General features: G+C 48.4%; 1 protein-coding gene across 16 annotated transcripts in view; it reads right to left on the bottom strand.

The window, feature by feature from the left end:
* The window catches only part of STARD9 (StAR related lipid transfer domain containing 9), a 153757-nt gene that overhangs the window by 27446 nt on the left and 102325 nt on the right, over positions 1 to 23986 (bottom strand). For 8 of the 16 annotated variants that reach the window (XR_012414835.1, XR_012414836.1, XM_065547831.2 and 5 more), the window contains 7 exons: positions 20553 to 20604; positions 20082 to 20219; positions 19304 to 19386; positions 19075 to 19178; positions 13165 to 13355; positions 12202 to 12673; positions 117 to 10331 (listed from right to left, as the gene is read on the bottom strand). Coding sequence is in view for 14 of the 16 variants with exons in the window: in XM_065547831.2 (XP_065403903.1) it covers positions 117 to 10331; positions 12202 to 12673; positions 13165 to 13355; positions 19075 to 19178; positions 19304 to 19386; positions 20082 to 20219; positions 20553 to 20604 (11255 nt within the window). In the remaining 2 variants the exon portion in view is untranslated. Of the gene's footprint in view, positions 1 to 116; positions 10332 to 12201; positions 12674 to 13164; positions 13356 to 19074; positions 19179 to 19303; positions 19387 to 20081; positions 20220 to 20552; positions 20605 to 23986 lie in introns of those variants that run through there. The other 8 variants (XM_005559320.5, XM_073995627.1, XM_015452716.4 and 5 more) reach the window with 6 other exon arrangements.

Raw genomic sequence — 23986 nt, 5'->3', positions numbered from 1 at the left:
TGGAAAATCCCAGAGATGAACCAGGGCAGAGGAAACAGCAAGCTATTAGCTTTCTGGGGTTCTCTTTCCTCACAGCCCACCCCTTCCCCTCCCAACTCCAGGCTGGGGGCCCTTACCGTGCATGGAGCTCCTTCCAGGTGGATATCACAGGTTCATCAGCAGCAAGCGCCTCCCCTGTCCCACTCTGCAGCACCTGGAGCAGGGCATCGGCCTCCCCAAAGCCGTGGTGCAATTTCGCTTCTGTGAGTTCCACGCTGAGTGAGAGGTTCTGGGCCCCAACTTGCAGGGGGATCTGCTCCCCCTGGGACCACTCAGGGTCCTGGCTGTGGTCATTAGGAGGTTGTGGGGTGCTCTGTTCCTGCTTTTCAGAGCTGAGATCACCGCTGGCCCCCAGCTCCTCCTCAGTCATGTCCACCCCCCCAGGTGAGCCCTTCTGAACCCCACACCAGTTACTAAATTTGTTATGCGCCGGGAGGTCCCTCAGACTGTGGTGCTGGGGCTCAGGGGCCATGCACATCTGGCAACTGGAGCACAGTAACCCCTCGGGTTGGCAGGCTTGAGGGAGGCCCAAGGCGGAACCTCGGAGCCCTGCAGTATCAGTCAACTCAGAGACAGGGCAGGGGCTGAGGTGCTGGAGGCCTCCACATGAAGAAGGTCGGTCCAGAGTGCGTTGTGGTTCCCCTGGAGATGCTGAACTCTCACCTCCATTTTCTGTCCTGCTCCGCCACTGACTTGGCTCCCTACCGCTCAGTGGGCCACGCTCCGGGAAAGCCACCTCCTCAGGCACAAAGCTGTCGGCCAGCGTCTGGCTCCTGTGCCTCAGTGGTGGTGGCAGCAGTCTACTTTGGACCCCAATCGTGGTACTGGGCTGAAGCTGCTGAGGGTGCTGCCCTAAGAAACTAAATTGGAGTTTTGGACTCTGTTGTGGGTTGTGCGGGGAGTGTAACTCAAGGAAGGACCTCCCGTTACTCCTCTGTAATACACTTCCACCTCTCTGGGAGCCGCCCAACTCATCAGTGGTTTGGGAATAATTATCCATCGGAGTCCTCGGGGCACCAACAGGGTCTGGGCTGGAGTCAAGCTTCTGGTGGCCTTCAACAGGGTGAGCTGAAGGGGCTGAGAGGGTCAAAGAGCCTGGGGAAAGACCCAGCTCTTGGGTGCTGGCACTAAGAGTGAGGATTGGGGAGGAGGCCCTGTCCACCAACAAAGCGCTGGTGGGGCCCAGCTTCTTCTGGACCCTAGGGTCCCCAGGGTACTCAGAAGTACTGGGAAGGAGCCCTGGGGAATGACAGGGGCTGGGACTGGGACTGCTGACAGCTATGCAAGACGACTCCTCTGGCTGGGAGCTGGGAGGCAGGAAAGCATCAGAAACTGAGGGGCCCACAGAAGGAAGATGCTGCCTAGGCGGGGCTTTCTGAAACCTCAAGTGGGATGAGGGTGTTGAAGGGTTCTGGGGCTTGTAGGGAGTGCTTTCTTCCTGAAGATACAGGAGCTGTGCCATTTTCTGTGCTGTTTCCTCTGCCTCTCTCTTCTGAGGTACCCCTGGCACATCTCCCTCTTCTTGAGACACAGTTGAGGTATGTGAACCCAGCCCTTCAAGGATCACATTGGCCCCCTGAGGTTCGGCCTCTGAAGCCTGGAGGTGCAGGGTGGGTGAGGCGAGGTCAGTCTGGCTGCCTTCATCCACAGTGGTCTGAGTAGAGCCATCCATCATCAGGGCCTGTGGGGCTTTATCTGGGACGTCCCTCTTGGTGTTCTGCTCCCTTCTGGCCACACCTGGCTGGGAGAGACTCCCAAGCAGCTCTGAGGTACTGTGCAGGAGCTGTGAGAGGTGGAGAGACAGATTGTGCATGCTGGTCCATGAGGCCAGATCAGAGGCTGATGCCGCACTAGCTTCAGGCTGAGCAAAGGAGATGTCAGTGCTGCTCTGGTGGCACCTGCTGCCAAGGGTCTGTGTGCCCTGTTCGAATATGTTCGTCCTGGTCTGTCCCACAGGGCAGCCCGCCCCTGATGGATACGGCAGCATAATCTCATCCGCTGGACCTGCAGCACTTCCTTCAGCCAAGCGGGGCTTACTCCTCAGACAGTCTGCTTCACCAGAAGGGCCCCTGAACTGGGGTCTTCTGTCATGACCTAAAGTGGGGGCTACTCCTTCAGAGCTCGTCAGGATGTGGGGGTCTCCTAAAGAAACTGAAGAACTCCCTGGGAATACTTCCCAGGCCTCATTTGAACCTTGGGCATTCTCAGTGCTGCTGTGTGTGGTTGACAGATCGCGAATATTGGCATAAGTGCTGAGGTGAGAGTGTAAGGGGGAGTTCTGGTCTTCTAGGCCATTGTCCATGCTGGAGCACCGGGCCACATTTGATGGTGTCAGGCCCTGGGGTTTCTGGCTGCAGGAAACATTGACTGTACTGCCAAAAACATATTGCTTCCAGCCGATACGTGCATGCTCCTCTGGATGCCAGGGCAGGGCATAGGGACTGATGTCACTGGAGCCAAAGTGCAGCATTCCTTTGTCCATCTGAGAGCACCAATTTTCTGGCCTAACCTGGACACCCAGTTTTTCTGGCTTTCCCTGTTGGCCCTGTTCCAAAGTACCAGACATCCAGCTGGTCATGAAATCAGGGGTTGGCATGTGTGAGAGGGTAGAAGGCACTGGATAAGGAGGGGTGGCAGGCTTCGGGGGCCTGTGATCAGTAGTGCCATCATCCAGGTGAGATGAGGCTTTCTGATTGCTGTCCTCAGCCTGCAGAGATGTTCTTGCCATTGACTTTCCTGTGGAATAGCCCCTGAGATGTGGGTTCCACCATCTGTCAGGCCCCTGTGTATCTTCGTCTGTAGGGGAAGGAGGCTCCACACTCAAGTTTAGCTCCTGAAGAGAACGAGAAGAGCTGACAACTGAGATCTGTGGTGTGGGGGAGGACTTGGAGCGTTCGGGGCCAGAGAAGATTGCAGTCATGGGAAGTGAGCCCCTGTGGTTGAGGGCTGGCTGCTCTCTGCCAGTATAGAGGTTGCCAGGCCCCTGAGAAACAGGCTGTGGTGTTTCATTTTGCCTCAAGGACACAGTGGCTGGGTCTTTGAAGCCCTGTGATAAAATCTTGGACACAGGAGGCTTGGCCACAGCCACCTCCTGTCTCCTAGCATCTAAAATCTGACAGTTATCTAAGCCACCTTCATCAGAAGGAAGCGGATTCATACCCTGGGTGAAGCCTTCACCACCACCTGAAGCCTGGTCTCTGCGCTGCTCTTCTTCCTGCCAGCGACTGTCTTCCTGGGGGCTGCAGGTATGTTTTAACCTTGCTACAAACTTGGCTTGGGAATCCAAGCAATAGTGATCTCTCAATTCAGTGGAAAATTGTGGCTTTTCCAAAAAACATCTGGTGGTATTTTCAAAACATTCATGTCGTGGCTCTGCCACCAACTTGCTCTCCACAGACCCTTCACTTAAATCCAGGGTGTGTGGTCCCGGAGTTGTTGCAGGTGGTTCTGGACTGGTTTGAGACACCTGTGCATTCTGGTCACCTACAGAGCTGTCCCTAAACTGCCTCAGTGGCTCAGAGTACATGCCTGCAGGGAAAGAGGTAGCCTCAAGTTCTGTGCTTGCTTGGTTCTCAGCAACCTTTTTCTCAGGAGCGCCTATTAATCGTAAGCTTCCATCAGTAGCTGAGTGGCTGAAGGAACTTGTCCTCCTCACATCAGAGGCAGAAGGGGATCTGCAGCCTTGAGCCCCAGATAGGATAGCAGCCACAGTAGAGGGCTCACAAGTGCTGCTCTCTGTTATACTAAATTCCCTATTAACATCTTTGGGCTCAAGGCCATGTGTCAAGAGCACATCAGGTCCCCTAGAAGAGGTCTCTCCTGTCTCATCCACTTCACAGGCCCTGGAAGGTACTCCACAGGGGGGGTAGACAGTACGCAGAGCAGCCTTGAAAGGCTCCTTCCCCAGGTCACCACCTCTACAACACAGTAGAGTAGAGGAATGGCAGGAATAAGAACGAGTAGCAACAGGTTGAGAACTGCACGGCCGTCGGCAAGGAAGAGTTCTGCTCTCTTTTCCTCTAGACGCGCTGAGAGTCCTGCTGCCTTCAGGGTTCCTTGAGAAGACAGGGCCATGTAAAGCTTCCCTTGGATATCTGCATGGGGCTCCCTCTCCAATTCCCTCAGGATTTGGGCTTGGTCTTTGATCTGGCAGTGGAGTTGGTCTGGAATGTTTGCTGCCAGCCCTGCAGATTTCTGTCAACCCAGACCCAACACTCTCCTTCCACTTCACACACTGCTGTGTGGGAGCTTCCAGTTCAACCCCTGTCAGAGCTCCAGGCAGAACGGTATCTTGTTTGGCATTTGCCCTACCTTCTTCAAAGCCAGTGGAAGCCTCAGGGCATTGGACATGGTCTTGCTTAGGCCCTGAGGGACTTGTAGAATTCTGAACATCACAGGTCACAGACTGACTTTCAAAATGGGCTGTTTTTTCTTCCTGTGCAGTCACTAACGAATGACCTGAAACTTCTCCATATGTGGTGTTTAGAGCTCTGGGTTCCTGATGCTCTGGGCTGCTGTCCTGACTGCCAGCGGGTATGCCCTCTACGGTCTCCTGCGGAACTGACTGACTTAGCTCATGCAGAGTCACTCTAGGATCATCACAAGGGGCCTGAGAAGATAAGGCAGCCACTACCTGCTTTGATACTACCCTCCTGACCCCCTCCACAGGTGAAGAAAGAAGACTGTCTGGGGCCAAAGGATCAACAGAGGAAAGCGTTCTGGTTGCATCTTTCTTTTTCTCTAGGATTTCAGAAGAACCAGAGTGACATATAAACGGTTCACTTGTTCCCGCGAACTGCCTCAGTTCTCCAGCACAATGTTTTTTGTCTAGAGCAGGGGCAGCATGGGAGAAAGCCTGCAAAGGATCCCACGGCTGTCTGTCAGTTTCCGTATTGGGCAGAGATTGAAAGCTGTCTGCAGACAGAGGTGTGGCCTGGACTTTCCTCTCATCAGTTGACAGATCTGTCTGCCCTGCTTCAGCAGATAGAGATGCCACATGAAATCCCGGTGCTTCACCCTCATTCCTGGTCTGGTCTGATGATGACAGTTCTATTTGTTTACACTGAGGCCCGCCAGAAACCCCTGAAGAACATTCAGGTTCTAGTAAAGTTTCACAGTAAGAAAGGACTGTGCCTCTGGCCACAAAGTCATTAAGCTGCTTTCTCTGGGCCTTTGCCTGTCTGATCTCCTCCAAGATGGCCAGACACATGGATGCATAGTCAGAGGGCTCCAACAGCCTAGGCTCCAGACTGGGCACCCTTGGCAAGGAAACAGGTGCTAAGGAAACACTGCTGGTCAGTCCAAGGTCCTCAGTCTCCTTCTCTGCCTTCTGCCTTGGCTTGCTGGCTTGGTCATTATCCTTTTCCAAGGAGAAGCTGACCCTCTTTTCAGGCTGGCTAGAGACCTTGTTCAGTGAACTGACTCCTATTTCTTTCTGCACAGCCACCTCGGCTTCAGAAGCAAAATCTTCGCTGGTACTGAAACCCAGCAAGGTGATTCTGAGGTCCTTTCCATGGTCTTGGGGGCTGGTGCTTGCTGAGATCTTGTCCTCTGTCCCCAGAGAAATGCTCTCTGGTACACCAGATTGACTATGAGATCTCATGGCCATGGATCGCACAGACCCACACCAGGCAGTGTGTGCCTCAGAAGAACCCCCTCTAACATTTCCTTCAGGGCTGTGGCCTCTGGTCTCTGTACTCTGGTCCTGATGATGTACTCCAGTTACTAAGGGACTGTTATGAATTTTCAACATTGTGAGATCCAGCACACAGTCAAGTGAAGAGATGCCTAGAACACCAGGTACATGAAGACAGCTTCTTGGCCGCCTTGGAGAATTCAAGGGCAAGGTATTACTCAGGTCTTGGTGAGGAGGAGCTGTAGAGAATTCAGTCCAGCTTAGTAACGGGCTGACAGTTTCCTGGCTGAAAAATGTGTCCCTACAAAGCTGGCTGAGACTAGGAAGTTTCTGAGTCACTTTATTTTCTTCCTGTAGGCTGCGTCCCCTTTGCATAGGCATTTCTTCAACTTTACCTTGAGCTTTTGGCTCCTCTTGGTTGGAACTACTTAAGTGTTCAGCAACTTGGCTTTCCTGAAAACCTTTCACAGTCTCCAATTCCTCAAGACTTCCTAAGCCCCAAGGCTGCTCTTTGAGACTTGCTGATGCTTTTACCAACTGGCCATTATTCTCAGAAGACCTCTCTAGCCTGGGCTGCAATGGCAGAGCTCTAGTCAAGGCTTTCATTCTCTGTGGGTGAAAAGAAGTGTTGGTGAACTCTCTGCAAGTTGTGTGTTTCCCTAAAGACTCAAAAATATCCCTGGCAGGTCTGTCTGATCCAGCTGGGTGGGTGTGCTGTCTCATAGGTCCACTCTCTTGTACACCTTCCCTTGACCTGAAGGGGTTCAGGGTGATTTTCTGGACCTGGGGATGGTTCCCAGTGCTGTTAACCTCCATCTCTCCAGCTTCACTATCCCTAAAGACAGTAGCATCTGTCTGTCTTGGAGAAGATGGCTGATCCTTAGAGGTCAAAAGGTTTCCAGAGCTGTCTGGCCTAAGGGCATGGTCAGTCTTCTCCTGCTCCTTCTGGTCCTGGAACACTGACTCCTTGTCGACACCTGGTGTGTGGGAAGCATGAACCTGCTTATTCTGCTTAGATTCAATTTCTAAGATGCCATTTTCCAGCTGCATTACACTCCTAATTAGCCTAGCCATTTCATCAGTATTATTAACTCTTTTATTCTGTTTCTTTTCAGAAGGTTCTCCGTTGGGATTTAACATTCCTTGTGACTTTCCAGGACCCTTGCATTCACCGGGGTTTCTTTCCTGAGGGCATGTAACTAACTGGAACCTCTCATATGCAGGCTTTGTGCCTGGAAGCTTAAACTCTTCTGAGCTATCTTTGGGATGAAGAGCTTTTTCAAGAAGCCTAGTTTCATTTTTCCCTTCCCACTTAGGGGTTGGACTCTCATCCTGGGCCACCATCCCTGGGCTGCTTACTCTATGATGTACTGATCTGGACTTCAAAGAAACAGCACTTTCCCATGGCAAGTCTTTCTCAAGGCCTACATTGATGGTCTGCCTCAGAACTGTATTCTGATCCAGCTCTTCTTCCTCACATGCCTCAGATTCGAGAAAGAGGAGGAGAGGCTTCCCAGACTCAGTGCTGTCTGAGGAAACACTGCAACAGGACTGAGCAGTGACCTCTCCTCCTTCAAGTGCTGGAAAACTGTGTTTATTTAAAATTCCAACTTGATTTTCAAATTCACATACTTTTGTGCTGGTAGAGGGGAGAAAATGTCTGTTCTGAGTAACAGAAGAATAAACTGAATCACGGCTTTCTTCTGTAATATTTCCAGGGCATTTACCTGATTCTCTGATGACTTCCCCGGTATTCAGATCTACTGGTATCTCAGCTGTGACCTGCTGAGATGAGGCAACCTTAGAATTCTGGTTTTGTAACAGCACTGGCAAATTAGTCTTCAAATAAGCATCTTGGAGAGCTTGGCGGTTGTGACCAAAGCCCCAGGCTTCCCTGGGGGGTGGGGAAGGTACCCTTACTTCTCTGCAAGCTGGAATCTCTAAGGCAGTTTCTGTCAGGGCATCCCTGCTTTTGGTCACATAGAATGTTTCCAAGAGTGGGGGCTGCAGGGAAGATGACAATGGATTCCAGGCAGCAGAGTGAAGGTATAGCTCTGGACCTGAAGGAAAGGCAAAGGAGATATTTATGTGTCTTCTAACTGCTTCCTTAGAGCTCTCCTGGCAATCTGTCTTCTCTTCCTCTAGTGGGTACTGGCTGTCAGGACTTAATTGCCCTGGCTGGACTGCACTATTTTTCCTGAGAGGAGCCCAGCCGTGAGGCCAATGGTCTGCTTTGGTGGCTGTAGTGACATTACTGTGACAAGCGTTCTTCTGGAAAAAATACTCATCAGAGGAAGTCATCAGTCCAGGTTTCCTGCAACTCTGAAGGCATTCTTCCAAGTTGTTCTGCTTGACTTCACATGCTTCTGTCATGGAACCTGGTATCGTGTTCCCTACTGCAAAGACCTGTGCATTTGTAGATCGAGAAGCAGCCAATGATTCTAAGTCTGCTGAATAAGTTTCGTCATAACTCACCTCTTTCTCACTAGTGCTAAAGAAATCTGAAACACCTTCTAATTTGGCATTTAAACTGTCCTGTTCTTTCTCTGCCCTCAAACGCCTGATTCTGGAAAGATGGATTGGAAAGTTGTTGAGATTCAGATTGCTAGATACCTTAGGGCCAACTGGCAATGAAGTATCTCCTCCTTCACCAGAAGCTTGGGCCAGGGAACCAGAGTCTTCCTCAAGGTAGGGGAAAGCTGGCCTGGGCACTCCTATGGCCTCCAAAACAGGGCAAGAGAGTTCAAGGAGGTACTTTTGCTGAAGGGCAGACCAGTCCCTTTCGTGGGTGCCGCCTACATGAGTCAATGTGGTGGCAGAGGCAGACAGCACGTTTGATACACTAGAATTGTGGGATGCTTCAGAGCTGCCCTGCTGGGTCGTGTCATGGATGCATCTGCCCTGAAAAGTGCCATCAGCTCCTGGTTGAATAAGCTTTTGAATTCCCCAGAGAGACAGCCTCGACATATCAGAAGCAGAGGCTGTGTGCTCATCTCTTGCAATGCAGAGCAGCTCAGTACTGCCTTGGTGCAGTTTGGAGCTATATGGCAGAACCGTTTCTGCATCTGATGGCTTTAGTTCCTCAGTATTTAGCCAGTATCCAGGTCTCTCCCCCTTACAGTGGTGAAATTCCTGCACATCAGGACTTGGACATAAAGAACCCACTATTCCTGGGGGGCTGCTGGGGTTGATCTTAGAATCACAGGAAAACCAGGAATCCATGGACATCAGTGGGCTCTCTCTTGAAAGCTGCATGCCTTGGAGAGAGTTGGCCTGTTCAGAGTAGCTTGGCTCTCCCTGTGACTCTGCCTGCTCACAATGGGGTTGGAGCTCACAACGGGGTTGGAACTGAGGATCAAGGTAAAACGAACTGCTCATTGGCAGGACGGCATCCAGCCTAGCTGCTGTTCTGTAGTTGATGGGACCAAGCCTGCATATTGCCTCTTGGTCCATTACAGGCAGATTGGAGTCCTCCAGGTGCCAAAAAGTCTCTGTGGGTATCTCATCGGCTGAACCAGGGCAAGGTTCTTCTTGCTGATCTTCCGCTAGTTCTTCCTCAGCATCAATCAGGCTATCCAAGGAGAAGCTTCTGTGAGTTTGAGCAAGTAGGTCACTGTCTGAGGGTGCAGTGAAGCCCCTCACAGAAGCTCTAGCTCTGGTCCTGGGGTGGCCATGGTGGTTGGTGGGATGATTTCCCCCTAGCCTGTTTTGTGGGCTTTGGTACCTCTTCTCAGCCAGTGAGTCCTCAGATATTTGGCTGTCATCACTTTCAGAGTTCTCTGGCTCCGGGAAATCCCACTTCCTCTCCTGAGGGTCCTCTGGCTTTAGCGGCTCTATCAGGGCTTTGGCATAGACACACGAGAGAGAATCCACTGAGTAGTTGCTATCTGAGTCAGAAAAATCATTGTCTTCTCTTGAATGATCCACTACTGGACTAAAATCTGTGAGTGGGGCCATGGTGTCTAGGTCCCTCGTATTTTGTTGTCTCTTCAAAGGACTGCCAAGAGGCAAGTGAGAGGACTTTTTGGTAATATTTCTGACCCTAGCTGCCAGAACCCTCTGATGCCTTTTTGATGCCCTGCTTAGAGAAGGTGGTTTGTATTCTGTACAAAAAGTCTTGACTGCCTTTCCATGCCCAGCAGTCTGCCTGGGTCCATGAGGATATGGGGAATTGCAACTGGCTCCCTTAGCAGCCGTGTGGGTCCCAAGGTTACCTTCTTTTCGCCACCCAGCTTGTGTGTGGCTAGGGTCTGCTAGTCCTTTTGCCCTTCTGGTCTGGGTAGTAGAGGTGAGGATCTTTGGCTCATGCCTTGGCTTTAGCTTGTTAGCTGATTTCCTCAGAGATGCTAAGCCCTGGATCACCATCTGATGGGGCTGCTTACCCACCCTCTCCATTTCCTGGATGCCAACAGAGTTGGGACTCACGGTGAGCCAAGTGTCTGGAGCTGAGGCTCCCTTCCTGGACAAGGCTGCTCTGGCTGTGCAGGGCTGCCCATGGCCTGAGGAATGCAGGCCGTTCTTGCGGAGACACCCTGTCCTTGGAGGGTAGGAAGCAGCCTGTGACAAACACTCTTCTGATGATGTTTTCTCTGATGTTTGGTGAGTAGGGTCAGGCATAGGTGGTAATGTGGTAGAGGGATCCCAACTTAGGAAAATGCTGTGAAGACAAGGAAAGCTATCTCAGAAGACGTGAGGTACTACTTCCTGTGAACAGAAGGAGGTTAAAAACAAGGCCAATGTCACTGTCCCCTATTGACTTCAGAGCCAGAGAAAAGCTCCCTAGGTATTAAAGGAAATTGTGGACACTAGTCCTAGCTCTCCAAGAAGCTCCAGGCCCACACTGTTCCTCAATTTCTTCATCTTATTAAAAAACTGAACTGAAGTGGCTGGGCGCGGTGGCTCACACCTGTAATCCCAGCACTTTGGGAGGCTGAGATGGGTGGATCACGAGGTCAGGAGATCGAGACCATCCTGGCTAACACAGTCAAACCCCGTCTCTACTACAAAAATAAAAAAATTTAAAAAAATTTAAAAAAATTAGCCGGGTGTGGTGGCAGGCACCTGTAGTCCCAGCTACTCAGGAGGCTGAGGCAGCAGAATGGCGTGAACCTGGGAGGCGGAGCTTGCAGTGAGCCAAGATTGCGCTATTGCACTCCAGCCTGGGTGACAGAGCAAGACTCCGTCTCAAAAAAGAAAATTTAAAAAAAAAAAAAAAAACTGAACTGAAGCTAATCACACTTACAGGGAAAGTTTCCTATTAATAGGCAATATGAGGAATAGAGGAACAATTTAAATGGTATTATAAGGAAGCAAAAGATAAATCTATAGAGTGATACACATTCTACAGAACTGTAATTATCAATAATATGAAGTAGTAAAAATAATGATTACAAATAAAACAAGAAGAATGGTTAAAAGAAACCTGAAAAACAACAAACAAATGCAGCATGTAAATCCTGCTTGGATCTTGATTTGAAAAACCAACCATTTTAATGCTGAACCATGTTAGAGAAAAAAGAGAGAGAGAAAAAAGAAAACTGTAAATAGTTTTAGGCAAGCAGAGAAATTTGAACATGGCCTAGGTTTTAGAATACATCAAATAATCTTAATTTTGGTAGCTGTCACAACACTGTGGTTACAAGAAAAGTCCATTTTTTTTAGAAGTATATACTTAGAAATGCAGAACTAAAGGGACAAGGTGTCTAGTAGTTGCTTTAAAAAACTTCAGAAAATGGGAAGGTAGGCAAGTGTGTAAAGCCTAATAATCGCTGAATAGTATCAGTGATACATATACTATTCTTCCAACTTGGCATATGTTTAAATTTTTTTCATATTAAATTTTTAGAAAGCCCACCGAGTACTTTGAAGACCAGAGAGGTGAGCAAACATAACACCAATAGACGTTAATTGTGAACCTCCTATGGACGAGAACCTGTGCTAGGTCCTGAGGATATAAAGAGATATAAGACAGAAACCCTTGCTCCAACGAGTCTGGGAGATAATACAGCCTGGCCTTAGTGGCATATAAGGGGTAATAGAGAAAAGAAGGAAGGTCCCAACTTGAACCTGGGAGTCAAAAAGAGAGCTTACTCACCAGGTGGGAGGTGGGGTCAGAAAGCTCACTTGATGTGGTGGGTCAGGGAGGGAGGTGGTGTAGGAGTCAAGAGTCTGGTTACAGGCATGACAAGACTGAGGTGTGACTTACAAAGAAACATATATGGATAGTCCAGGTCTAAGGAACAGATGAAAAATGAGGCCGAGATCCTTACTCCTAAGATATTACCAAAGAAGCAAGAATTGCTGCTTGGAGGGTAAGGAAGATGGGAATGGCCTGAATCTAAAACGATATACACAGAAGGAAGAAGAGTAGCCAGAAGACAGAAAAAGCCATGAGGAAGAGAGGACTATACACATCCTTCCATTTCACAGACTGAGGAAATGAGGCATGGGGAAAAACAGAACACTACCTGGGCAACAAGGTTGTAAACTTTAACCAAGTGCTTCCAGGTGACAACTACTGGCTCTACCTGTGTAGCTGGGGCACGTGCTTGCTGCAGAGCCTTTGGGGGCTCAAAGAACTGCAACTCGTCAATTTGCTTCTACACTGAGGCCGTGGGACTGTGGCATCAGGGCTGGGGACCTGGTATGGGGGCTCCTGGGTGCTGTCATCCTGGAGCCAGCACAATGTCGTGAGCTGCTCCAGTCTCTTCTGGGCCTCCAGCAGCCTCTGCTTTTTGATGATTCTCTCTAGCTGGAATGAGACCTTTTTCCGCCGGACATTCCGCTCTGCTGCCCGAAGAGTGTGTCTCCGCAGGAGCTGCAGTTGCACCACCCTTTTCTGACTTTGGACAAATGGGGATGGCTGAATCTCAGGATCTGTCTGAAGCCACGCATCAAGTGCCACAGATGCCTCAAGTTCTTTCTCTGCTACATGGTCTTCTTGCTGCTGCTGTTGCAAGCTGGCCAGCCAGGTCTCTTCTCTGAGCAGACACTGCTGGTCTGGGAACCAAAAACACCCAGAGAGAAGTTCAGCATCTCCTTCCCTGCTTGTGGCTGCCTGGACTCAGACACCTCCAGCCATGGCTGGACCTGTGTGGAGTGAAAGAGCTGGCCAAGGTGATGTGGCAGGATGAGGGCTGCAGGGCTACAGGGCTCCCTTACCACAGGGTAAGGGAATGAAGACCCTCAAGCCTCAGCACAACAGTGGGCACATGTTAGGGCAGGCAGTAGTATATGGACACATAAGCAAATGAGGAGTGGTAAGTAGTAGGTCCATAATTCTGAGGACAATAAGGAAATTAGCTTCCTTATTCTTGCTTCCAGCCCTCTTCTTATAAGAACCTCTGGTGTCTAAAAGAAAAGAGAACATCTAATACCAAAGATTCCATCATATCACAAAGAAAACCAAAGAGAGAATACAGAAGGCTGAGGAAGCATGAAAATGAAAGAATAAGGAGGTCAGGCAAACACATTAAGTGGTGGACACCTACTTTCTTTAATCTGCTGGCTAATCCAACTTTGGTCAAATTCCAGTTCCTTCTCAGCTTGAATCTCTTCTGCTAGGATTTGATGCCTCAAATCCTCCACGTAGCTCTGCTGCTGCTGAATCTGGGCCCTGTGGGATGTCTCTCCATCCCTCGGTGGCTGACGGTCCTCGTCACATTGCTCTTCAAGTGCTCTCCTGTCACAGAAGCAGCTGAGGTTACCCAACAGGAAATGCAAACCAAGCTCAGGACAAACTGACAGCAGTATAAGGCCTTCCAAGAGAGCCCCTGCAATCAACAGGGTAGAGAGTGCTTTGGACTTCTGGCAACCTTGGACAAACAGGCATGGTGTCACAGGCAGGTCATGATGTCACAGTGCAGGAGGGGAGAATGGTCATTAAACTGACGTATTCTTAGAGTTGTGGGTTTAGCAGAAACACAGATCCACTGTAGATAAGGAAAATCACCAGGAAAATTGTTCTTTTTAAAAAGACACAAAAACATTTTCGCTAAATTCAGAAGTTTGGTCCTTTAAAAAGAATCAAAAGGTGTCTGCTAAAAATATGTTGGAAACACTCAGTAAAGCAGAAGCTCCAGAAACACTCTCTCCTACATATTCAGAGATTGTTACTGCATCTCCATTCCCTGAAACAGAAATCCTCTGTGATCTGGTAGCAAAAGCCAGCTGATAATTTACACACACACCATGCCTGTGTGTGTGACCCAAAACACAGCTGGTCTCCACTTGAGAGCTGTTTTCAGTGAATAAGCCCTGGAATAGGATCCAAGAGTTTTAGACTCTACCACACCTTTCAGAGATAGATACTGAAGCATTTACTGGTGAAATATGTCAAGAATTTGTCTAGATCCAGTGAGAGGGAATGAGGGAAAGTGAGTGTGGATATAAAAGAACTAAGATTAGCCATGAGTTGATAATTTGTGTTGTATTTGAAGTCTTCCATAATAAACAGCTTTAAAAAATTTTAGTTTTTTTTTTTTTTTTTTTTTTGAGACGGAGTCTCGCTCTGTCGCCCAGGCTGGAGTGCAGTGGCGCGATCTCGGCTCACTGCAAGCTCCGCCTCCCGGGTTCACGCCATTCTCCTGCCTCAGCCTCTCGAGTAGCTGGGACTACAGGCGCCCACAACCGCGCCCGGCTAATTTTTTTGTATTTTTAGTAGAGACGGGGTTTCACCGTGGTCTCGATCTCCTGACCTTGTGATCCGCCCGCCTCGGCCTCCCAAAGTGCTGGGATTACAGGCGTGAGCCACCGCGCCCGGCTTTTTTTGTTTTTTTGAGACAAGGTCTCACTCTGTCACCCAGACTGGAGTGCAGTGGCAAGATCTTGGCTGACTACAACCTCTGCCTCCCGGGTTCAAGCGATTCTCCTGCCTCAGCCTCCCAAGTAGCTGGGATTACAGACATGTGCCACTACGCCTGGCTAATTTTTGTATTTTTAGTAGAGACAGGGTTTTACCATGTTGGCCAGGCTGGTCTCAAACGCCTCACCTCAAGTGATTTCCCCATCTTAGCCTCCCAAAGTGCTGGGACTACAGGCATGAACCACTATGCACCATGCCCGGCCTAAAAAATTCTAGATTTTAGTCATGCCTTACTCTGCCACCAGGTTCCTATATGACCACAGATGATTCAGAGGCTTACTCTGGAAACTGACAGCTTCTACTCACTTGCCGACCTTTCCCTGGGGTCATGCAAGGACCTCAAATGCTTTTTCTGCAGGGTATCTTCATCCCTGTTATTTAGGTATTTAAAGGAGCCAACTGTATGGATACCCCAGGATGGGCACAGAATGGGAGTGGCTGGGAGCAGTCAGATTCTGCCAGAGGCTGACAAAAAAGTTAGAATCAAGCCTGCTTTATCCAGCCTTCCCTACAATCCCAGGATGTCATGACTTGGAAGCTTGGAGAAGCTTATTGGTTTGATGCTGGAACCATATCTCAGGCAGTATGACCAGTATGCTGTAAGGGAACCATTTTTTAGGAGATCTACCACTTCGTACAGCAGAATGAAATCACATGGGTATCACAGAAGAGGTCCACGAATGAAAGCCTGTGAGTCCAAATTTGGTCTGCTGCCTGTTTTTATTAATAAAGTTTTATTAGAACACAACCACACCCATTTATTTACTGTCTAGGGCTGCTTTTGCACCACCTTGGCAAAACTGAGTAGTTGCAGCACAGACCATATGGCCCACAAAGCCTAAAATACTATCTGGCCTTTTACAGAAAAAGTTTGCCGCCCCTGCCTTGGAAGAAATTAAGATTTCATAATGCAGCCTTTGGAGGACAGTGAAAGATGGATGGGTGAAGAGTGATAGGTGGAATAGCCCGGGGGAATGGGAGTGGGAACTGACACAACCAGTTTCTTCCCAGGGAAGGAGGCTATGAGGTCATTCAATCTGCAACAGGTCCAAGGACTAGAACATGTCCAGACACTTGAGTGAGTGTGCTCAGAAGACTAGCACTGATTGCTGTGGGCAAAAGGCCAGATATACACAGTGGAGCATACAGAAAGAGGAAGGGTACTCTGTTACGCGGAGGCTCAGGATAGCAACTGGAATAGAAACCTGTTAATGCCAAACAAATAGAAAAAGCAGTTAACAGGAAACATATATCTATATGTATCATGCTTGTATTACTGTTCCAAATTCTGTCTGACTAAAGAAATGGCTGAATTACAAACATGAGCCCATCAAAGGGTCCTAGACAAACCCAGCTAAGACCCACAGACCACCAGATGCAGGAGGCTGAGACAGGATCTTTATCTGAACTCTGAGATTACTCAGCTTCCTTGCCTGGCTTTCTCCTCAACCTTCAGATTTACAATTTGCTTCTCCCTAGAAGGGGCGCTCCCTACCGTTCACCTAAGAAAGTGGCAGCTATGATATTGTTTCCTGCAGAGCAATAGGACCTGTAAGGAGAGGCTGTCTGCTGTGATTTCTATAGATGCAGCGCGTTCACCCAGGAGGCCACACGATCAGACAGAATGGCCCCTCTGCTAAGCACATTTTGTCAAGTTCCCAGAAAGCAGGTGAAAAAGAAAATAGCAACCTTATGCTACATGTCTGGGTAGATTACAAAGGGCAAGTCTTCATTTACCTGCCAGCCAAGGGACCTCTGCCCTTCATCTCTGGTGGCTCCAGTATCCCCCGGCTGCTGCCTAGTCATCTGCTTGTGAGGACTCCACTGCACCCTCCTGCTGCTTCTCTCACAGCCCTCCCCCAGTCTCGGGGTCTGGCAGCTTCTGCAGCAGATTGCAGCAGCATCTACTTACTAAAGCCGCAGTGGCAGCAGTGGTGGCAGCGGCAGCAGCAACAGTGGCTCCCAGGCTCTAGGCACTTAAGGTTAACCCCCTAAAATTCCAAATGGGAAAATGCCAAGAACACAGGCAACGGTATTCAAAGACAAATTCCTCTCTGGTCTGGATTACTGCTGCAAGGAGAAAAGAAAGGCAGACTGGTCGATTTCCCCTGGCTCTGGAGCCAGCTCCAGCTTTGCAGGCTCCTCATGAATGCTGCTCCAGAGACAAATGAGGGAAAGGAAGCCTGGGATAAAGGGAGGCTTTGGAGCCAACCCCATCCAAGAGCAGAGGGAGAGACTCGTAGACACACAACCACAAATCCAGAGTGGGAGCCCAGCTGACAATTTATATTTTTCTCTAGTCGTGCAGGTTCCTCTCCCGGGTCCCTTTGCCCAATCACAGACTTGAGCACCACACCACACCACCTCCACCACGGATTGGCACAGATGCTGACTACGGTAGCTGGGCAGAACCAGCCCAGGGCTCCTAGAGCTGGTGGCTCAAGAGTGGAGGCAGTGTGTGGGAGAGGGCGTGATTTCTGAAATTCCTGTCTTCTCTGAATGAAAGGACACATGCTTATGTGTCTGAAAGGTCATGTCAGTGCCTGTGGGGCTAGAGAGCCATAGAAGACTTTTAAAAGGCAGGAGAAGAGCACAACACCATGATCTACTCTGGGGTGGACAGGTGAGCTGGGTTGAGACAGGAGGACAGGAAAGAGAAAGGGAGGCAGCCTTGCTGGCAGCAATAGGGGTTGTGGGGTGTGTCCACACCATGCATATATACTCGCTCTTTCGATCTTTATCACAAGAATCCCTGGAAAACAGATGGCAGTATTGTCTCTTTAGAGGTAGGGAAACAGGCTCAGAGGTTCAGTGACTTGCCTAAGGTCACGTATCTTTTCTGTACCACAGCCAGGACATGAACCAATTTTGTCTGCTGCAATGCATCTCTTCCATTCTCAGCTATTTAAGTTGCAGTGATATTTTCTGTAAACCTCTGAACTGTGGGAAAAACAGATCTTCAATGAGTCTTCCCAACACAAACCTTACCTAAAATAGGAGCTACTTTCATGACTTCACTACAAAGAAGGAAAGTCGCTCTGACAAAACAAAAGCTCCAGCCTAAGCCCTGAATCCACTTTGTGTCACTTCTTCTACCTTATTCTCCATCCCATAGAGTTCTCGGTTATTCAACACTAGGATCATCCTTCATTAAATTTCTGTTGTAGCATCCTTCACTGAGCAGCTCTCCTATGAGGACTTGCCTGCTGTTCATGTTTCCTGAAGCAGAACATTGCTTTTCTTTTTTTGAGATGGACTCTTGCTCTGTCACCCAGGATGGAGTGCAGTGGCGTAATCTCGGCTCACTGCAACCTCCGCCTCCCGGGTTCAAGCAATTCTCCTGCCTCAGCTTCCCAAGTGGCTAGGACTACAGGTGCGTGCTACCACGCCAGGCTTTTTTTTTTTTTTTTTTTTTGTATTTTTAGTAGAGACAGGGTTTCACCATGTTAGCCAGGATGGTCTTGATCTCCTAACCCTGTGATCTGCCCACCTCGGCCTCCTAAAGTGCTGGGATTACAGGCATGAGCCATCACGCCCGGCCCTGAACCAGAGCACTTCTGCTCCTGTATCCAACACTCCTCACTGCCAAGGTTAGACATAAGATTGTCTTCATCTGCCATCAAATGCTGCTGGCCTGAGGAAAGAACTGCTGGATCCTTCTGAAGAAACTATGGGCCACCGTAACTCTACTGAGACCCTGTGCTCAAGGTGCTTGGCAGCCTCCCAGCACCAGTGATGTCACAGGCACCAAGTCCCCTGCTGAAATTTTCTAAAGGAAATCTCTAAGGCAGAGGTCACTTTGATGTACAGGAATAGAAGGATTCCCAGTACCAAATCTGCAAGGCTTCTAGATCTGGGAATGGTGTTTTATGTAGAAATGGATGAAGTAGAAAAGTAGTTGCCATCAATCACATGTAGAACTCTGACTCAGTGTCTCATAGTTACAATGCAGGCAAAGTGGGTATGAGAGGGTAGAACCCAAAGATATTTTCCTATTGTTCCTCTAGTTTCTGCCTCTCTCATGCACAGTTCTGGATTCTTGGTTATGAGAAAGAAAGGATTCTCAGTCACATACTATCTTTAAAAACTCAGAGAAAGCTGTATGTTCTGGAAGCTATGCGCTCACATATACTATGTGACATATACTACGAGCTCACACACAGGTAGGCCAGAATTTAAAGGAGTATATAGGAAGGTAAGCTCAAAACAAAGATGTCCACAAACACATCACAGCTAAATTTTGTGGAGAGAGAAAAGGTGGCCATAGGAACATCAAATAAAATACCTCTTTCAGTGATGAAAATGTTGAAATACCAAACAAGAAATGAACAAGGGCCAAGACCACTTCCCTGCCAACTACAAACTTAGCAGCTAGTTCAGCATCATCAAATGACTTGCCCAAGTTGATTCAGACAAGGGCTCATTCAGACCTTGGCTGCTACATTAATCACCCCCCACCCCCACCCTGATCCATGCTGTAATGGACTAAGAAGTGAACCCAGTAGGTTCCACATCAGTATGAGCAGCTATTTCTTACCCTTCCTTCCAAAGCAAAGGGAAGAGACCTAGCCGGGAGGCAGTGAGATCTCCATCCAAATCCAGCCACTCCAAAGAGCCACCACCAGCAGCAGCCTCTCCAACCTTGAACACGGAAAAAAGCGCAGTGAGGCTGCTGTCATCACCTCCACCTCTCCCAGCTTGGTGTTTCCTCTAAAAAGTGGAAACAGGGAGGCCAGCAATAACCTAGAAAACACAGCCCTGCTAACCTGCCTTCGCTGCCGCAGGACAGCAGCCTCTGCTGGGTGGCTGAATCGGAACTTCTGTGCCTTCCCCAGGGTTATGACAGCTCCTGCAGCACAGAGACAAGTGAGAATTCAATCAACAGCTCATGTTTTGGAGTACATACTATGTGTAGGGTACTGTTCTATGAGACAAAGTCATGCCCTCGATAACTGATAATTTTGCTGAGTTGATAAGATATGTATTAATTCTGTATCTCACAGCATACATCTTGAATTAATAAGATAGACAGGAAGAACTCTACTACTCCAAGGGAAAGGAAGTTGAGTTCCAGGTGGAGTAGTCAGGGAACACTTGATGGAAGAGGAGGAATCTCAGTTCAGTATCAAAGGACAGACAGAATTTGCATAGATTAATAACAGTAGCGGTAATTATAGTAATAATGATAATGAGTGTTTACTGAGTGCCAAGCACACTGTTAAGAACTATAAGGCTCATTTGATCCTCACAATGATCCTATTATTATCCCCATTTTATAGATGAGGAAAGTGAGGCTCAGAGACTTTCCTAGGGAGACAGAGCTATTGAACACAGGTACCAATTTCAGAGTCATTCTTCACTCCAAGACTTTGGAATTAAGGCTTGTTTATGGGAATAGGATCATATTAGAAAATCTTCAGATTTCAGGGTGCAGAGGCTGGGTGATTCGTTTTTAAAGCCTGCTTCACTGAGCTCTCTGGGCCCATGAGACTGGAAATGGTCCATCACTTGTCTTGGGATAAACAGGGCTGTAGACAGTCCTACCTTGGGTCAGACGGCAGGAGGCAGTGACCTCTCGGCCATTGACTGTACAGCGGGCCCCACGGGCAGGCCGGAGAACAACTACACCACAGGCACTGGTGATAGTGCAGTGGTCTCTCTCGATCCACTGACCCTGCAGGACTACAAAAGAGGTGGTGGTCACTTGGGTGGGAGGACGATCCAGGGAAACATCCTCTCCATTTCTTTCTGTGAGATCAGAATCCAACATCTGGAAGACCTCATACCATAATGAAAGAGGAAGAGCCGACCTGAAACCACCCATACCTGAAATCCTCCCACTGTGCGGGTCTCTCCCTATCACATCCCAGACCTGAAACCTAGCAGCGGAAAGAGAAGCAGGCCCTGAATACGCCAATGATTCCCTTCTCAGAGCATCATCAGAGTCCTCTGAAGAAACCTTTCAGGCACAAATACTTGCCCCAAAACGTTGGACTCCTATGCTCTGTCACTTACCAATGTCCTGTTCCTGGTCTGAGTCAATCCTTCCAATTTTTGTTGTCCCTTCCTAAAGGGGGAAAAAAGCCATTTTAATGAGAATTAAAAGGGACAGAGCCTTGCCCTACAGGACAGTCCACATTAGAATGTTCTCACTCTCTTCCCAGCCTCATCTGTACCACTTCTCATCCCATCCCAGCCTGGTCTGTTCCACTTCTCAACTTTGGTCCAGGCTGTTCTGACCTTCTGCCCACTCACTCTACAGCCAGGAAGCCCCTGAGATGGTACAGCTTAAAAATATACCACAAAGCAGCCCAAGCTGTTTGCAAAGTCCAGCAAGTGTGGGCACACTCCTTTCTGTCCCACAGCCTAAAGTTAGGGAATAGTTACAGCCATTGGTCAGAAAAATTCTCTAGTCTGAGAAAATAAATGCAAAAGTATGGCTTTTCCCTAAGAGGCAAAGGTTGGTGTGGTCCAAGTTTGATCCAGTAAGTCTCAATGAAACAAGCATTTTGTGAAGATTTATGGAAACACAGGATTTTTACCTTCTTGGTCCGCAGATGAAGTTTAACAGACACCAGATTCTAAGAAGGGTAAAAGCACAAATAGGAGAAAAGCACCTCGAGAATAAAAAAGAACTGGAAGAGAGTATAAGAGAAGAGGGGGAAACTGGAGTTAGTATAAATGAATCAGTGGATTAGTTGAAGACAAGGCCTTTTAGACCTTGGATTACGGCAAATCTGCTTAAGACCCACATAGCTCTGTTAGGAAAAGGCAGCAACATGGCAACCAGGATGCTAAATTTTAGACATATCTTTATCATTTATTGACTAACCATTCGATATGTCCTAGCCATTATGTTGAGTACTTTACACAAATCATATTACTTTATCCTTTAACAACTCAAAATGTAGGTATTCTCATCTCCTTTTTATTGATGAGGAATCTGAAGCTCACAGGGGATAAACTGCCTAAGAAACCCACATACCAAATAGGAGAGCTATGACTAGAATTCAGGTCTCTTTGGATCCTAAGCCCCTGCAGGCTTTTCCAACTTTACCATAACACCTCCCCAGTAATGAATGAGTTTTTGTTTGTTTTTTGAGACAGAGTCTCACTTTGATGCCCAGGCTGGAGCGCAGTGGTGCAATCTCAGCTCACCGCAACCTTCGTCTCCCAGGTTCAAGCAATTCCCTTGCCTCAGCCTCCCAAGTAGCTAGGATTACAGGCGCCTGCAACCATGCCTGGCTAATTTTTGTATTTTTAATAGAGACAGGGTTTTACTATGTTGGCCAGGCTGGTCTTGAACTCCTGACCTCAGGCGATCTGCTAGCCTTGGCTTCCCAAAGTGCTGGGGTTACAGGCATGAGCCACCACACCTGACCAGTAATTATTATTATTATTATTATTTTTGAGATGGAGTCTCACTCTGTTACCCAGGCTGGAGTGTAGTGGCATGATCTCGGCTCACTGCAACCTCCGCCTCCCAGGTTCAAGTGATTCTCCTGCCTCGGCTTCCCGAGTAGCTGGGAATACAGGTGTGTGCCACCATGCCCAGCTAATTTTTGTATTTTTAGTAGAGACGAGGTTTTGCCATGTTGTCCAGGGTGGTCTCGAACTCCTGACCTCAGGTGATCTGCCTGCCTCAGCCTCCCAAACTGCTGGGACTATAGGTGTGAGCCACCGCATCTGGCCCAGCAATGTTTTTAAGGAGACCAGAGAATTCCCCACTAGGCTTCACTGTCAGCAGCCAGAGCAGGGAGGTCCCTGACACTCCTCCAAAATAGCTTGTGAGAAGGAAGAATCCTGGCAGTAATGAATGAGGCTCTGTCCTCCCTGCATCCCCCTCTGTCACTCCTCCCTGCAAACACACAAACAGCCAGAGCCAGCCTTTCCTGCTCAGGCACTGAGGACCACAGCAGTCAATAGATGCTAGCCTCCACAAACACTGTCAAACAGAATCAGAGGGCAGTTCAAGGGAAAATGGTAGAAACTTTTCATGTGTGTTCAGGGACAGCCCTTCCAAAAAGATAAAGGCTACGGCACATCATAACTTCTAGATCTGCAGGGTAGAAATTACCAACAAAAGGTGATGGCATCTCAGATGAGGACTGAGCTGGCTGGCATATGCGTTCACTGCCCACCCTGCCTCTTTATGTAAGGAGGGTTAGTGGCACAAAGGCAATTATGAGGATGAAGTCCAGCATATCAGTAACCTGGGCTCTCCCTGTCCTTCTCTCTGTCTTCTTCCCACCCAAGACACTTCCCCAAGGTGACCCAGGGAAAAACAGCTTCCAGGTTGCCAGAGACTAGTTCTAGGTAACAAACTTAGCAAACAAACAAACAAACAAACAAACAACAACAAACAGAATCTTGGGCCATTACTGTTAGTACTATTACCTAAGTCAATAGCTACACAAACAAAAGGTGGGGAAAGTACATAAAATGTAGAAATGGCAGGATTAGAAGTAGACTAAAATCTCATCACCCAGGTCCTCTGGAAATGCACCAGGAAGGGAGTAAAATCCTCACTATGCACAGACTAAGCAATAAAAATCAGCAATCCAGCGGAGCGTGAGGGCTCCTGCCGGTAGTCCCAGCACTTTGGGAGACCAAGGTCGGTGGATCACTTGAGGTCAGGAGTTCAAGACCAGCCTGGCCAACATGGTGAATCCCCGTCTCTACTAAAAACACAAAAATTAGCCTGATCAATAGTTTATTCTTCAATTCATGGTAATCTCCCACCCCCCCCTTTTTTTTTCCTTTTTCACTTTTTTCTTCCTTTCTGCCTTTATTACATGCCCAGACATGCCACAGTACCAGGCATTATCAGTACCAGCTCACATTCCTTTCCTTATTTAAAAAAAAACAAAAAACTAGCTGTCTAGCTCATTGCAGACACTTCTTCCCCTTTCCCCTCTCTCCCTTACATGCCCACCTTATCTAAAAAGGTTCAAATGTTTAGCCAACCGGGATTAGTTTAGAATGTACGACCTGACCCTGGCCAACGGGGAAGGGGAAAGGGTACAGGAGCAGAACTTGCATCAGAAATAAAGGTTCTCGTGCCCCTTTGTTCAGATGTGTTCTCATGGCAACTGGTCAAAGAGAAGCACCCCTCTGTGCAAAAGTAAAATTGCTTTACTAAAAATCCTTTAAGTGTTCAATTTCCTTAACATTTTAAGCATTATTCCCAACAGTGGTGCACGCCTGTAATCCCAGCAACGCAGGACGCTGAGGCAGGAGAATCACTTGAGCCCAGGAGGTTGAGCTTGCACTGAGCCGAGATCGCGCCACTGCACTCCAGCCTGGGTGACAGAGTGAGACTCCGTCTCAAAAAAAAAAAAAAAAAAAAAAAAAAATCAGCAATCCTATCTTCAGATGAGGTCATCGTTCATCTCCATGTCTACGATTCAATCTAATAGTCATGTCCTTTAACCCTCTGCTGCTACCCT

The sequence above is a fragment of the Macaca fascicularis genome, chromosome 7 (assembly GCF_037993035.2).
Source record: "Macaca fascicularis isolate 582-1 chromosome 7, T2T-MFA8v1.1".
NCBI classification, from domain to species: domain Eukaryota; kingdom Metazoa; phylum Chordata; class Mammalia; order Primates; family Cercopithecidae; genus Macaca; species Macaca fascicularis.
Note: the sequence above shows the minus strand (reverse complement) of the source record. Positions and strands in the feature narration are given on the sequence as shown.